Genomic DNA, 17,338 nt, shown 5'->3' on the forward strand with positions numbered 1-17,338 from the left:
AGGAAAGACCTACTAGAACACTGAACTTTATTTGGAGTTAATCAGAGGCACTTTAAAATGATGGCAGCTCCCCGGACGTCCTCCACAAGATTTACCCTTCCACCTCTGACCGATGCTGGCGTTGCAACCAAGCCAAGGGCACATTGTTCCATCTCTACTGGACATGCCCCCTGATTGTCCCGTTCTGGACTCAAACACAAGAGCTCCTATCACGCCTCCTGGAGGCGCCCATACCCCTCTCCCCGAAGCTATTTTTTCTGGGCCTATCTCAACCTCGCATAGCTAAACCCTACAAGAAACTGCTGAGACACATAACCACTGCTGCGAGGTGCCTGATAGCGCTTCATTGGAAGAGACCCCCCCCCCCCCCATCCCAAGAAGCCCTTTATGCTAGGGTCAAAGATATAGAGCTTATGGAAAAAATGACGGCTAGGATCCGGGATGGGTTGGAGGACCATGACCTGGTATGGGAGAGGTGGCATGTGGAGGAGGACCCGCCGTGAGTCGACGACAGGCCACCAAGGTACATTACTTCCCCCGACATTCCTGCCTGCCCCCCCCCCCCCTATTCCTGTCCTCCTTTTTCTTCTCGCCTCCCCTTCCTCCCCCCACCCTATCCCCTCTTTATACCCCCCCCTCTTCTTTGATTTTCAGTTGTATTACACGTTACTGATAGCATAAATAAGTACGAAACCACTGTGTAAGTCCAGATAGCTGGAATTTTGTACACCCTCTTTTCTAATGCACTTGAACTGCTACTACGTTTTGTATTGACCTTCTATGAAAATAAAAAATTGTTATTTAAAAAAAAAATAATTATGGCAGCTGTGTACTGACTGACTATTTAACATGAGTTTGAATGTGATTGCTTAAGGCCTCATTCACACGGACGGACCGCTCAGGTCTGCCTGTCAATTTTAAAGGCGGACCTGAACGGCCGCTCCATGCATCCCTATGGAGCGTCGGATGTCAGCGGAGACATGTCGCTGACATCCGACCCGATCCGCTAAAAACAGACGTATGGGGACACGTCCCCATCCGTCCATGGCGGATCGGATCAGGTAAGATCTGTTGAAAACGGACATGCTGTCCGTTTTCATCAGATCACTCCATAGTAGACAGCGGTGCCCGACAAGCCCCTCCCCGCTCAGTGAGCAGAGAGGAGCTTGTCATCCGTCGGCTCAGCGGGAGATCTGCGAACTGATCTCCCGCTGAGCTGGCGGACTCTGTAGCGACGGAGTCCGCCTCGTGTGAATGGGTCTGAACACAGCTACATCCCAGTTAAAAGAGGGTGTACACACCTAATTCAATCACATAATTTTTATTTTTTTTACTTCTCCCCCCTAAAAGATTTCAGTTTGTTTTTCAATTGGAGTTGTACAGTTTTATAGGTCACATTAACGGTGGAAAAAGTTCTGAAATATTTATCTGTGTCTAATTTTTTTGACATCACAGAAACCTGACATTTTAACAGGGGTGTGTAGACTTTTTATATTCACTGTGTATTATTTTTATCGTATTGTTTCCAACATGTTATATAACGGTAAAGATCGTTGTAATGTGCCAACAGCTGACCATAATATGCTGTAAAGAGGACTCTAAAATAAGAAGCAGATAAAACATGGTGTGGTGTCATAAAAGTATAATCAGCAACCAAAACCATCCATACATCGCTGGAATTCAGCCGCGATCCGAACGTGTGTCTGGCTCTGTGTAACCTTTATACACCGTCGCAGCACTGCCCAATAGTGACCCAACCTGAACGGCGCAACTAAAAAAACGGATATACCATCACTAGGCACCAGGCAAGGAAAAAATCCAAATCTAGCGTTCAGAAGAGGAGAGAGAGAATACCGAGGCGGTGGTTGTCATGACAACAGAATATAAAAATCTGCTCCTGGTATTATTACAAGTATCAAACCAAAAATTGTGTCACGTAACCAGTGCTATAAAAACTGCATTTACTGGCCTGACCATACATATATACACCAATGATAACCCTATCATTTTCTAACCGTTTTTTCTTCCTGTATAAAAGGCCAAGTTAACCTTTTGGAATTTGCTACATGCAGTGGTAATTTTGGCATCAAATTTTGTTTTAGTTATATAGGTGGATTCACAGAGAGTTAGGCCGGCGTATCAGTAGATACGCCAACCTAACTCGGAATCTGCGCCGACCCAAGTTTAAGTGTATTCTCAAACTGAGATACGCTTAAATCTATCCAAGATACGACGGCTTGCGCCGTCGTATCTTAGGTTGCAATATTTAGGCTGGCCGCTAGGTGGCGCTTCCATTGCGGTCGGCGTAGAATATGTAAATCACTAGATACGCCTATTCACGAACGTACGCCCGGCCGACGCAGTACAGATACGCAGTTTACGTAACGCATTATCAAGCCTAAAGTTATTCCATCAAATAGCTGGAATAGTTATGTTAAAGTATGGCCGCCTTTCCTGCGTCTAAATTTGAAAATTTTACGTCGTTTGCGTTAAGTCGTCCGTGAATAGGGATTTACGTCCACGTCAAAACCAATAGGACCGTGCGGCATACTTAGCCGCAATGCACACTGGGATATGTACACGGCCGGCGCATGCGCCGTTCCAAAAAAACGTCAATCACGTCAGGTCAACCCAAATTAACATAAAACACGCCCCCTTAGCCTATTTTTGAACTGGCTTGTACAAGCATCTAATCAAACCCGATCCTGGTTTGATTAATGCTTTGGGAGGCCAGAGGAGACCTCCGGGGTCTAAACGGACCCCAGATATCTCCATAATGAGGGCCTGTCATAGCCCATACTATAAAGCATGTTGTTCATCCCTTGTGATAGCAATAAAGTTAATAAAATAAATGAATGATAGCTATAGGATAGATAGAGATATACTGTATGTATGATAGCTATAGGATAGATAGAGATATACTGTATGTGTGTGTATATATATATATATATATATATATATATATATATAAAAAATCTTAAGGCCCCGTGCTCATGTGCAAATGCATACGTCTCACAAACATATGCAAATAGTGATCACACCACACGTAAGTATTGCCGCAAACTTCAGAGCGAGGAAATTATTTTAGTGCCAAACTGTGTAACTATACGGTAGTAGTGGTACTATAGTTTCGAATGTTTTTACAGGGGTCTGCAATTTTGAAGTATGAAATGTTTGGTATCTCTTTACTCGCGTAACATCTTTTATAATTTAGCAAGAAACCAATGTGAATGTACAATTTATATGTAAAGCACTGCGTAAATTGACAGCACTATAGAAGTACCTAAATAATAATAGAATTTTTGGGGGTTCTAAGTAAAGGGACGGAGATGGGCGGGGCAGTGAAAACAGGCGAGGGAAGCGCCATTAGCATTGCTGGTCGTCTTGTCATACAAACGGCCACCACAAGAGGGCGCCTGAATTCCAGAAGGGAGTATAGGAGTGCAGAAGGGCGCAAAGTCGCGGCCTCAATTACCAGCCGGCGCGGTTTGTATATATATATATATATATATATATATATATTATATATATATATATATATATATATATATATATATATAAATAATATATATATATAAAAAACACACACACAATTTTTTTGAAAAATGCAAAAGATGATATACCAAGTAAATACCGTATTTATCGGGGTATTGCTACGCTCCGGCGTATAGCGTGCACCCCTAAAGTGGGACCCCGCATTCCTGTGGAAAAAAAAATGTTTGTACTTAGTTTTGGTGTCTTGCGCGGCCATCCATTCGGCGGCCTCGTCGGGTCCGGCGTCCGTCTGCGACTTTGGGTGTCCCCTTCGTCGGGTCCGGCATCCTTCTGTGGCGTCCTCCCCGCTCGTTTCCCGCGCCGAGTTTGAATACTGCGCCGGCATATACCGAGCGCAGTACGCTCGTGTATAGTCTGGCAGGTTCGGCTCCTCTCACGCTCATGTCCTGTACGTCCAGGACGTGAGCGTGAGAGGAGCCGAGCCTGCCGACTATACACGAATGTACTGCGCTCGGTATATGCCGGCGCAGTAGTTAAACTCGGCCCGGGAAAGCGGGTATCTGCGTCTACCGCGCCACTCCACGATTTGCCCTGATTTCAGGGCAAAAAAAGTGCACGGTAACGCCGATAAATACGGTAGATAAAACATGTCGCACTTTAAAATTGCACACGCTCGTGGGAATGGCGAGACAAACTACAGTACTCAAAATCTCCATAGGCAACGCTTTAAAGCCGCTACAGGTTATTAGTTTAAGAGGTCTAGCACTAGAATTATTGCTCTCGCTGTAATGTCCGTGGCGATACCTCACATGTGCGGTGTGAATTGACATATGCATTCACTTCTGCTTGCGAGCACAGAGGGATGGGGGCGCTTTAATTCATTTTCTTTCTTATTTTACATTTTATTTTATACTCTTTATTTTATTCCTATTACAAGGAATGTAAACATACCTTGTAATCAAAATAAGGTTGACAGGTCCTCTTTAAAGTGGAGGTTCACCCGTACATAACACTTTTTTCCCCAGCTTCATGCTCGTTTTGTCTAGGGGAATCGGCTATTTGTTTTAAAATATGAGCAGTACTTACCCGTTTACGAGATGCATCTTCTTCCGTCGCTTCCGGGTATGGGCTGCGGAATGGGGCGTTCCTTCTTGATTGACAGTCTTTCGAGAGGCTTCCGACAGTCCATCCATCGCGTCACGATTTTCCGAAAGAGGCCGAACGTCGGTGCGCAGCGCAGATATAGAGCCGCACCGACGTTCGGCTTCTTTTCGGCTACGAGTGACGCGATATGGATGCGACCGTCGGAAGCCTCTCGGAAGACTGTCAATCAAGAAGGAACCCCAGCTCCCGAAGACCCATACCCGAAGCGACGAGAAGATGCATCTCGAAAACGGTAAGTACGGATCATATTTTAAAACAAATAGCCGATTCCCCTAGACAAAACGAGCATCCATCTAAGGGTAAAATAGAAAAAAAAACTACAAATGGGTGAACTCCCGCTTTAAGGAGAGATCTGGGGTCAAAAAGACATCAAATCTCTCCTTTACCTTTAAAAGCAAAAAAAAAAGAAAAAAAAAAAAAAAGAAAAAAAAAAATGTACTTACTTCCAGTCTGAACAGGAAGGGACATCGCTCCGGTCCTCCAAGGCCATAGAGGTGATCAAAGAGTATCTACTCTTTGATCGCCCCTGAGACAAGCCAGCCGCACCGCCGATCGTTTCTCGGGTGAATTGGCGGAGAGGTAACCCCCGATAAACTACCGGCGAGTGGTGGGAATGTCCCCTCCCGCTACTTCTGAAAGCGTTCTCAGCGGCTCATAAGCCACTCGAAATGCTTTTAGAAGAAAGTCAGCCACCGGCTGTAAAAAAAAACATGATACCGGGGGTATGGCTGTCTTCAGCCACAATCCCGAAACATCCACTTCAAAGCTGCAATGTAAGTAGTTGCATGTATATTAGGGGTGCAACGGATCGAAAAACTCACGGTTCGGAGCGTTCCTCGTATCAGAGTCACGGATCGGATCGTTCCTCGGATCACCACCATATATAGTCCCCACTGTAATGTTCACGTCACCCCCCCCCCCCCCACTGTAATATCCACATCTCCCCCCCCCCCACACTGTAATATCCACAGCTCCCCCATTGTAATATCCACAGCCCCCCCCCCCCCACTGTAATATCCACAGACATCTCCCCACTGCAATATCCACATCTTCCCTCCCCCCTGTAATATCCACATCTCCCTCCCCCTGTAATATCCACATCTCCCCCCCCCCCACTGTAATATCCACATCTCCCCCCCCCCCACTGTAATATCCACATCTCCCCCCCCCCCACTGTAATATCCACATCTCCTCCCCCCCCCACTGGAATATCCACATCTCCCCCCCCCCACTGTAATATCCACATCTCCCCCCCCCCACTGTAATATCCACATCTCCCCCCCCCCACTGTAATATCCACATCTCCCCCCCCCCCACTGTAATATCCACATCTCCCCCCCCCCCCCACTGTAATATCCACATCCCCCCCCCACTGTAATATCCACATCCCCCCCCCACTGTAATGTCCACGTCATCCCCCCCCCCTGTAATATCCACATCTTCCCCCACTGTAATATCCACAGACATCTCCCCACTGTAATATCCACATCTCCCCCCCCCCCACTGTAATATCCACATCTCCCCCCCCCACTGTAATATCCACATCTCCCCCCCCCCCACTGTAATATCCACATCTCCCCCCCCCCCCCACTGTAATATCCACTCCTCCCCCCCACTGTAATATCCCCCCCCCCCCCCCACTGTAATATCCACTTCTCCCCCCCCCCCACTGTAATATCCACTTCTCCCCCCTCCCACTGTAATATCCACTTCTCCTCCTCCCCCCCCCCACTGTAATATCCACTTCTCCCCCACTGTAATATCCACAGACATCTCCCCCCACTGTAAAATCCACATCTCCCCCCCCCCCACTGTAATATCCACATCTCCCCCCCCCCCACTGTAATATCCACATCTCCCCTCCACTGTAATATCCACATCTCCCCTCCACTGTAATATCCACATCCCCCCCCCACTGTAATATCCACAGACATCTCCCCCCACTGTAATATCCACATCTCCCCCCCCCCTGTAATATCCACATCTCCCCCCCCCTGTAATATCCACATCTCCCCCCCCCTGTAATATCCACATCTCCCCCCCCTTGTAATATCCACATCTCCCCCCCCCCCCCCTGTAATATCCACATCTCCCCCCCCCCCTGTAATATCCACATCTCCCCCCCCCCCTGTAATATCCACATCTCCCCCCCCCCACTGTAATATCCACATCTCCCCCCCCCCCACTGTAATATCCACATCTCCCCCCCCCCCACTGTAATATCCACATCTCCCCCCCCCCCACTGTAATATCCACATCTCCCCCCCCCCACTGTAATATCCACATCTCCCCCCCCCCACTGTAATATCCACATCTCCCCCCCCCCCACTGTAATATCCACATCTCCCCCCCCCCCACTGTAATATCCACATCTCCCCCCCCCCCCCACTGTAATATCCACATCTCCCCCCCCCCCCCACTGTAATATCCACATCTCCCCCCCCCCCCCAACTGTAATAGCCACATCTCCCCCCCCCCCCAACTGTAATAGCCACATCTCCCCCCCCCCCCCCACTGTAACATCCACATCTCCCCCCTCACTTTAGTGAAGAGCCTTTTTCTGGCCCGTTAGGTTTGTGAATTCAACCGCATGTATGCGGGGCTCACCTCGGGTTCTGTGTGGGCGGCTTTTCTTATAGGCAAACTTTTTCCCCCCTTTTTGGATGGCGTAAGGGAGGGTTATAAATCGTCATAATATTTTTTGCCATCCGCGTCCCATTGGGGAGATTTACCTTCGCTTCCTGTCCCATCGCCAAAACAGGATGCGAGATAAAATACCTGCAAGATAAGGTACCCCCCCCAGAAAGTGTGTCCCTATTGGAAGATTTCCCCTCCATTACTTTTCTGGGGACAACCCAAAATGAGGGTTTTCTTTGTCTTCCACTTTTCGATGATGACCCCAGCACTGCTCTGTGCAATCCCTACAAGAAGAGACGTACAGACCGGGGTGATGACATGTATACGGGATTTATATTCTCAGAGCAATACTGTACACAACTATATATATTAGTTCTTATGTCACACTCATTGGTACATACATAGACTTCATGTGTGACCAATCAGGACAGTGCGCCGCCTGTGACAGGAATACACAAGAATACCAACTACAGGAAACACTGACAGAGGGAGGAATAGAAACATTGTATCATTCTCATCACTAATACCCCCGCATCACTCGCCTGAGAGGAGATCCCCGCCTGCCCTCTCTCCATCTCAAGATGATCCCTACTCTGCGCTCTCTCTCTTGGTTTAATCCCTACGCTCTCTCTGAGTGATCCCCAATAACAGCTTTGATCCCTGCTCTCTTTCTGGCCGATACCGCTCTCTCTGGAGAGACCCCAACACTCTTAGGGTGATCCCTCTCTGCTCTCTCTCAGGTTTAATCCCTAATCTCTCTGGGGTGATTCTTCTTTGCTCTCTTCCTTAGGGTGATCCCTACACCTCACACACGTGACACCTACTCTTAGTTTGATCCCTCTCTGCTCTTTTTCTCAAGGAAATTCTTCTCTTTCTGGGTGATCACTCTCTCCCCTCAGGATAATCCTGACTCCCTCTTGGTTTGATCCCTACCTCACACACATGATCCCTCCATACCTTCCCTTTATGGGTGATCCATAATCATAGTTTGATCCCTCTTTGCTCTCTTGGGGTACTCCCTACTCTCTGTGCGATCCCTCTACTCCCTCCTCTCTGTGCGATCCCCCTCTACTCCCTCCTCTCTGTGTGATCCCCCTCTACTCCCTCCTCTCTGTGCGACTCCCCTCAACTCCCTCCTCTCTGTGTGATCCCCCTCAACTCCCTCCTCTCTGTGCGATCCCCCCCTCTACTCCCTCCTCTCTGTGCGATCCCCCTCCTCTCTGTGCGATCCCCCTCTACTCCCTCCTCTCTGTGCGATCCCCCTCTACTCCCTCCTCTCTGTGTGATCCCCCTCTACTCCCTCCTCTCTGTGCATCCCCCCTCTACTCCCTCCTCTCTGTGCGATCCCCCCCTCTACTCCCTCCTCTCTGTGCGATCCCCCCCTCTACTCCCTCCTCTCTGTGCGATTCCCCCTCTACTCCCTCCTCTCTGTGCGATTCCCCCTCTACTCCCTCCTCTCTGTGTGATCCCCCTCTACTCCCTCCTCTCTGTGCATCCCCCCTCTACTCCCTCCTCTCTGTGCGATCCCCCCTCTACTCCCTCCTCTCTGTGCGATCCCCCCTCTACTCCCTCCTCTCTGTGCGATCCCCCCTCTACTCCCCTCCTCTCTGTGCGATCCCCCCTCTACTCCCCTCCTCTCTGTGCGATCCCCCCTCTACTCCCCTCCTCTCTGTGCGATCCCCCCTCTACTCCCCTCCTCTCTGTGCGATCCCCCCTCTACTCCCTCCTCTCTGTGCGATCCCCCCTCTACTCCCTCCTCTCTGTGCGATCCCCCCCTCTACTCCCTCCTCTCTGTGCGATCCCCCCTCCTCTCTGTGCGATCCCCCCTCCTCTCTGTGCGATCCCCCCTCCTCTCTGTGCGATCCCCCCTCCTCTCTGTGCGATCCCCCCTCCTCTCTGTGCGATCCCCCCTCTACTCCCTCCTCTCTGTGTGATCCCCCTCTACTCACTCGCTCTCCATTTGATCCCTACTCTCCTCACTTGCTCGGTTTGATCCCTACACTCTATGTGAGCCCTCTACTCACTCGTTCTCCATTTGATCCCTACTATTTTTCTGTGTCATCTGTCTCCTCGCTCACTTTCTGTTTGATCCCTACTGTGTGAGCCCTCTACTCACTCGGTCTCCATTTGATCCCTACTATTTTTCTGCTTGATCCCTACTCTCCTCACTCGCTCTCCCTTTGATCCCTACTCTCTTCACTCTTGGTTTGATTCCTAACACACATGACCCCTCCATACCTTGCCTTTATTGGTGATCCCTACTCTTTCTGATGCCTCTCTGCTCTTTCTCATGGTAATACCTTCTCTCCCTGTGTTATCCCTACTCCCTCTGTGTTGATCCCTACTCTCCTCACTCGTTTGCTCTGTTTGATCCCTACTCTCTGTGTGAGCCATCTCTACTCACTCTGTCTCCGCTTGATCCCTACTCTCCTCACTCGCTCTCTGTTTGATCCCTACTGTGTGAGCCCTCTACGCGGTCTCTGTTTGATCCCTACTCTTTTTTGTGTGTTCCCTACTCTCCTCGCTCGCTCTCCGTTGGATCCCTACTCTCCTCGCTCGCTCTCCGCTGGATCCCTACTCTCCTCGCTCTCCATTTGATCCCCACTCTCCTCGCTCTCCGTTTGATCCCCACTCTCCGTTTGATCCCTACTCTCCTCGCTCGCGCTCCGTTTGATCCCTACTCTCTTTCTGGGTGATCCCTCCTCACTCTTGGTTTGATCCCTACCTAACGCACATGACCCCTTCATACCTTGCTTTTATGGGTGATCCCTACTCTTTTTAATGGCAATACCTTCTCTCTTCCTGTGCGATCCCTACTCCCTCCTGGGTAATCCCTCACTCTGGGTGATCCCTACTCTCTGTTGGTTTGATCCCTACCCAACACACATGCTCCCTCCATACCTTCCCTTTACAGGTGATCCCTATTCTCAGTGTGATCCCTCCTCTCCCCGGTGATCCTCAGTCTCCCTGTAGGGCCCCCCTCAGTGTGGTGCCGGTATTGCTCCTCCTCCTCCGGTCACTCACCGTCACTCTCGGCCCTCACCAACAGAGACATGCCCTTCAGGCGGTCCACATATCCGGAGGAGACGTGTCCGGTGCCCCGGTCATCCCACTGCCGGTCCTCGTTCAGGGTGTAGACCTTCACCCGCCGCCGGGTGTCCGTCATCCTGGGCGCCCCGTACAGGCCCGATCCCCGGGCTCTCCTGAAGGCCGCGGGCCGGCCGCAGTCTCCGCACTCCGGGGGGGGGGGGGAAGTCTGCACAGCAGGCCGCTCAGGCCCCGAAACCCCCCGGCCTCGCCCGACGCTACCGCGGGCCTGGACGGCGCTGGCGGCAACCAGAGGAGCAGCCCCGGCCTTGCCTGAGAATCCCGGCCGCCGCTCTCCGCTCACTGCCCGGTGTCCCCGCCCTCTCTAGCCGGGCCTGGCCCAGAATGTCAGTCACAGCGCCGCCATCTTCCCCGCGGCCCTCCTCCCGCCGCCTGCGCACGGCCCGCCTTCCCCAGACCCCGCCCCTTCCCACTTTACTCATCGAATCCTCCTCACCTCAGAAACTCAGAATGCCGACTCCTCACATCAGAACCACCCGATACTTAACACAGAGCCCCCCCCGGTACCGTACACAGGACCCTCCCTCACCACAACCCCCCTCTTACCGAACCCTTTCACCTCAGAAACTTCTCCATACTGAACACACAGTCCCCGGTACCATACACAGAACTCTACCATACCTCAACCCCCTCCCCCCTCAGAACCCCTCCATACCGTACACAGGACCCCCTCACCTCAGGACCCCTCCATACCATACACAGGACCCCCTCACCTCAGAACCCCTCCATACCGTACACAAGAGCCGCCACCTCAGAACCCCTCCATACCGTACACAGGACCACCTCACCTCAGACCCCCTTCATACCGTACACAGGACCCCCTCACCTCAGGACCCCTCCATACCGTACACAGGACCCCCTCACCTCAGGACCCCTCCATACCGTACACAGGACCCTCTCACCTCAGGACCCCTCCATACCGTACACAGGACCCCCCTCACCTCAGGACCCCTCCATACCATACACAGGACCCCCTCACCTCAGGGCCCCCTCCATACCATACACAGGACCCCCTCACCTCAGGGCCCCCTCCATACCGTACACAGGACCCTCTCACCTCAGGACCCTTCCATACCGTACACAGGACCCTCTCACCTCAGGACCCCTCCATACCGTACACAGGACCCTCTCACCTCAGGGCCCCCTCCATACCGTACACAGGACCCCCTCACCTCAGGGCCCCCTCCATACCGTACACAGGACCCCCTCACCTCAGAACCCCTCCATACCGTACACAGGACCCTCTCACCTCAGAGCCCCCTCCATACCGTACACAGGACCCTCTCACCTCAGAACCCCTCCATACCGTACACAGGACCCCCTCACCTCAGGGCCCCCTCCATACCGTACACAGGACCCCCTCACCTCAGGACCCCTCCATACCGTACACAGGACCCTCTCACCTCAGAACCCCTCCATACCGTACACAGGACCCCCTCACCTCAGAACCCCTCCATACCGTACACAGGACCCCCTCACCTCAGAACCCCTCCATACCGTACACAGGACCCCCTCACCTCAGGGCCCCCTCCATACTGTACACAGGACCCTCTCACCTCAGAACCCTCTCCATACCGTACACAGGACCCCCTCACCTCAGAACTCCTCCATAACATACACAGGACCCTCTCACCTCAGAACCCCTCCATACTTACACAGGACCCTCTCACCTCAGAACCCCTCCATACCGTACACAGGACCCTACACCCCTCCTGACCCTTTGATTCCATACAGGCATGTGGCCCCCCTCAAACGGAGGCAACTGAAAGTAATTGACTTCACCTCTTTAAGCCATGCACAGTGTAGCCAGACCCAAGGTCCACCATAACACACTTCACAACCTGTGTGTAAGGAATTCCTCCTTCTCAAGTTCAGAAGTTGGGGGAGGTATGCTGTTGTGATGTCACTTTATATAAATGTTCATTTAAGGCAGCCATTCTCAGCCACGGATTTCTTGGGACCATATGGTTCCTCCAGGGGTTACTAGGGGTTCCTTGTAGGGTTGTCCAGATACCGATACCAGTATCGGTATCGGTACCGATACCGAGTATTTGCGGGAGTACTCGTACTCGCGCAAATACCCCCGATACCTAAATAGAATACTTCCCCCCCCCCCCCCCCCCCCCGCCGCTGCCGCCGCATCGAGGGACATGGCTAGAGGGACATTGCTGCATATGTGAGGGACATGGCTGCATATGTGAGGGACATGGCTAGAGGGACATGGCTGCATATGTGAGGGACATGGCTAGAGGGACATTGCTGCATATGTGAGGGACATGGCTAGAGGGACATTGCTGCATATGTGAGGGACATGGCTAGAGGGACATTGCTGCATATGTGAGGGACATGGCTAGAGGGACATTGCTGCATATGTGAGGGACATGGCTAGAGGGACATTGCTGCATATGTGAGGGACATGGCTAGAGGGACATTGCTGCATATGTGAGGGACATGGCTAGAGGAACATGGCTGCATATGTGAGGGACATGGCTAGAGGGACATGGCTGCATATGTGAGGGACATGGCTGCATATGTGGGGGACATGGCTGCATATGGGGGGGACATGGCTGCATTTGGGGACACATTTAAAAAAAGTATTGGTATTCGGTATCGGCGACTACTTGAAAAAAAGTATCGGTACTTGTACTCGGTCCTAAAAAAGTGGTATCGGGACAACCCTAGTTCCTTGAGATGTGGCTGATTGACCTCCCATTTGATGGTGTCTGCTAAGGATGAGCTCTGTCGTGTTCGCATAGTACACGTGCAGAGCCCGCCAGGAAGTGTGCACGGCGCTGCGCTAATCACAGCCAGGGAGACATTTCACGATCCCTGCAGCCGAGCATCGGGACAATGTCTCCCTGACTGTGATTAGCGCACTTCTTGGCGGGCTCTGCACGTGTACTATGCAAACACGCCAGAGCTCATCCTTAGTGTCTGCATAGTTCTAGGGCCAACAACACTTGGCAAAGCCAGCTGCACAACACCAATGACTGTTTTAGCTGCCTGTGAGGGGGGCATTCTTCCCACTGGGTACCCCTGTAGAGGGGGACATTGTTCCCACTGACCACCAATGAACCGGTTTTAGCAGGGGTTCCCTGAGACCTGAAAATTATTTCAAGTGTTCCTCTGGGGTAAAAAGGCTGAGACGAGCCAATTACTACTTCTTTCACATTAGCAGTACTGCTTGCTTTATTGGCCTCTGAAAAGCAATTCATTGGGGGGCCACTTTTCAGAGGGCCGTATAGCAGTAGTTGACAAGTGTTCAGAAAGCGCTACTGCTGCCTTTTTTTTTATGTTGTTTTTTTTCATTGGCAATATCATTTTTACATTGCGGATCCATGCTGTGACTGTGAGTCGCGTGTTTAGCTCGTGGTTGTGGTGTGGTCACTGATCACTGTATTGGTGTCCCTGGTTCCCAAAAAGTGTCAGATTGTCCGCCGCAATATCGCAGTCCCGTTTTAAGTTGCTGATCGCCGCCATTACTAGTACTAAATGGAAATTCCATACAAATATCCCCTAGTTTGTGGACGCACTAACGTTTGTGCAAACCAATCAATATACGCTTATTGGGATTTTTTTAGGGCCCTTTCACACGGAGCGGATCAGTAATGATCCGCTCCGTGTGTCCGCAAAGCTCAGCGGGGATCCTCCGTAAAATCCCTGCTGAGCTGGCAGCTGACAGGGCGGTCCCCGCACACTGTGCAGGGACCGCCCTGTGTTTTCTCCGCTCTCCCCTATGGGGGATCGGACGAACACGGACCGTATGTCTGTGTTCATCCGGTCCGATCCGGCAGACGGAAGAAAAATAGGATTTCTTCCGTCCGCAAATGCGAATCTTTGCGGAGGCGGACAAATTACGGGTGTCAGCGGATGTTCATCCGCTGACACCCGTAATCACATAGGGACCCATGTATGTCCCGTTTTCATCCGCAAACGGACGGATGAAAATGCGGACATACGGTCCGTACGTGTGAAAGGGCCCTTAACCAAAAATATGTAACAGAATACACGTTGGCCTAAATTGATGAAGACTTTTTTTTACATTTCTTTTTTATTTGATAGGTTTCATAGCAGAAAGTAAAAAATATTGGGTTTATTTTTCTACATTTTAATTATTTTTGTTTTATAGTGCAAAAAAACCCCCCCCAGAGGTGATCAAATACCACCAAAATACAGATCTATTTGGGGGGGGGGGGGGGGGGGGGATTTTAAATTTTATTTTTGTACAGTGATGAATAATCGCGCAATTGCCAGTTAGACCCCTTTCACACTGAAGCGTTTTTACAGAGTTTTAGCGTTAAAAATAGCGCTCAAAAAACGCTCTCCATGCATTTCAATGGACCCTTTCACACTGAGTCTGCAAGCATCATCTTTGGAGCAGCTTTTGAGCGCTGAAAAACGCTCCAAAAATGCCCCTCTCATTGAAATTATTTGAAAGCGCTGTAAAAACGCCTTACCCTTTCACACTGAAGGTAATGAACTGGCGGGGCGTTAAGAAAAGTCCTGCAAGCAGCATCTTTGGAGCAGCTTTTAAACGCTGAAAAAAACACCCCTCTCCATTGAAATGAATTGAAAAGCGCTGTAAAAACGCCTTACCCTTTCACACCGAGGCACTGCAAAAACGCCCTAAAACTTTAGGGTCTTAGCGGTGCTTTACCAGCACATTGGGATTGCAGATAAGGCTTCGCTCGAATAATGCTCGAAAAACGCCCCAGTGTGAAAGGGGCCTTAAAGTAAAGCAGGGCCGTATTGCAAAAAATGGCCATGAAGGGGGGTAAATCTTCCGGAGGTCAAGTATAGTGAATGTGAGTTAGGGACTTTAGATTGTAAGCTCCTTGAGGGTAGGGACCGATGTGAATGTACAATGTATATGTAAAGCGCTGCGTAAATTGATGGCGCTATATAAGTACCTAAATAATAATAGTGCAGATTCTGCAATGTAACCCACTCCAGTGACCATATACTCCACTCCAGTGACCATATACTCCACTCCAGATCCTCTCTGGAGCTTCCTGATTACTTTTGTGAGGTCAGGTGTGAGTGATCAGATACGCAGGACGATGGTCAGTGTTTCCCAGATGGAGTGATGTAGGAAGGTTCTTGAATCCTGAGCCTTCAAAGCGTCCTGCGCACAGATCGTTTGGTCCGTGGTGTGTCTAAGTTTGGCATTTTTTTGGGAACCGATGATGTGTGGGTGCATTGCCTATCTCCACTGCCAAATCCGTGGTTACTAGGCGCTGTATTGAGCGATATTCACATGTAGGGCCCGTATGCCCTCAGGGGCACTCCAGCTATGGCTGCACTATGATTCTTCGGCTGAGTTTTCTGATGGTGATGTGACAACAGTGGAGCATGCCTGATCTATGGAATAGTAACCACACAGGAGCACAACTCGGAGAACGGTGTCACCTTATAACGAGGTAAGAAAATAAATTCATGACAGGTTCACATTTTAATGAAAACTTTCAGATCTAGTATTGATACATTTTCTTCAGATCTATATGGGAATGTGATTCGTTAAAGTATAACTATAGGCAAAACCTTTTTTTTTTGGATAAAGTAAGGGAGGGGTAAAAATCCCTGGCAGTTTGTTTATTTGCTATCCCATGTTCCATTGAGGGGATTTCCCTTCACTTCCTGTCCCATAGCTGAAACAGGAAGTGAGAGAGGAAATCCCTTGGGGTCAACAGAACCAGTGTCCCCATTGGTAGATTTTCCCCTCTATTTACTTTTCTGAAGACAAATTAAAATTTTTGTTTTTTACTTTCAATGATAACGGTAAAAAGAGTAAATATCCTTAACCACTTGCTTACTGGGCACATAAACCCCCTTCAGCTTCCGGCACTGCGTCGCTTTAACATTTGCGCGGTCGTGCCACGTGGCTCCCAAACAAAATTGACGTCCTTTTTTCCCCACAAATAGAGCTTTATTTTGGTGGTATTTGATCACCTCTGCGGTTTTTATTTTTTGCGCTATAAACAAAAAAAGAGCGACAATTTTAAAAAAAATATATATTTTTTTACTTGTTGCTATAATAAATATCCCAATTTTTTTTTCTCAGTTAAGGCCGATACGTATTTTTCAACGTATTTTTGTAAAAAAAAAAATCGCAATAAGCGACTGGTTTGCGCAAAAGTTATAGCGCCTACAAAATGGGGACATAATTTTTTTTTTTTTTTTTTTTTTTACTAGTAATGGCGGCGATCTGCGATTTTTATTTGGGCCTGCGATATTGCGGCGGACGTATCGGACACTTTTGACACAAATTTGGGACCATTTACATTTATACAGCGATCAGTGCTATAAAAATGCACTAATTACTGTATAAATGTGACTGGCAGGGAAGGGGTTAACACTAGGGGGTGAGGAAGGGGTTAAATGTTTTGCCTTTTAGTTGTCCCTTTTAATTAAAATTATTTATTAACGCATGCTATAATTTATTTATGGATACCCTGTTTCCCCAAAAGTAAGACATCCCCCCGAAAATAAGACCTACTTAGAGTTTTGCCTCTTGCTGAAATATAAGGCATTCCCCCCCCCCCCCAAAAATAAGACCTCCACGATAATAGGGCATTCCCCGAACATAAGGCATGCCGATAATAAGGATAATAAGAAGCTAGCGTAGCACCGCCACGCAGCTCACTATTGGCTGCAGCGCAGACAGGAAGTGCGTGGTCTCTTTTTATCAGAGAGCCCGCACTGCCACCAGGACAAGCTGCTGCTTGCTCTGCCCTGACAGAGTCTGGCCGACTCACAATTAGACCGTGAGTAGCGCGGAGCAAGAGTCGGGCACATTGTGTAGACACACAGGGGTGACTGAGGTAGGCAGGAAATGTCTAATAAAGAGGTGGGGGGGATGTCTGGTGAAGGTGTCCACTGGGGTGGGGGAAGGGGGAAACAAAATGACACAGCAGGATCAGAAGGGGTTAACAAA

General features: G+C 49.8%; 1 protein-coding gene across 1 annotated transcript in view; it reads right to left on the reverse strand.

Moving 5' to 3' along the window:
- Nucleotides 1-10,775, reverse strand: part of PPP4R3A (protein phosphatase 4 regulatory subunit 3A) — a 44,327-nt gene extending 33,552 nt beyond the window's left edge. The window contains 1 exon segment of the mRNA XM_040333161.1: nucleotides 10,321-10,775. Within this exon segment, the coding sequence (XP_040189095.1) occupies nucleotides 10,321-10,462 (142 nt within the window). The 5' untranslated portion in view covers nucleotides 10,463-10,775.
- Nucleotides 10,776-17,338: the final 6,563 nt, after the last annotated feature.

The sequence above is a fragment of the Rana temporaria genome, chromosome 13, assembly GCF_905171775.1.
Source record: "Rana temporaria chromosome 13, aRanTem1.1, whole genome shotgun sequence".
NCBI classification, from domain to species: Eukaryota; Metazoa; Chordata; class Amphibia; order Anura; family Ranidae; genus Rana; species Rana temporaria.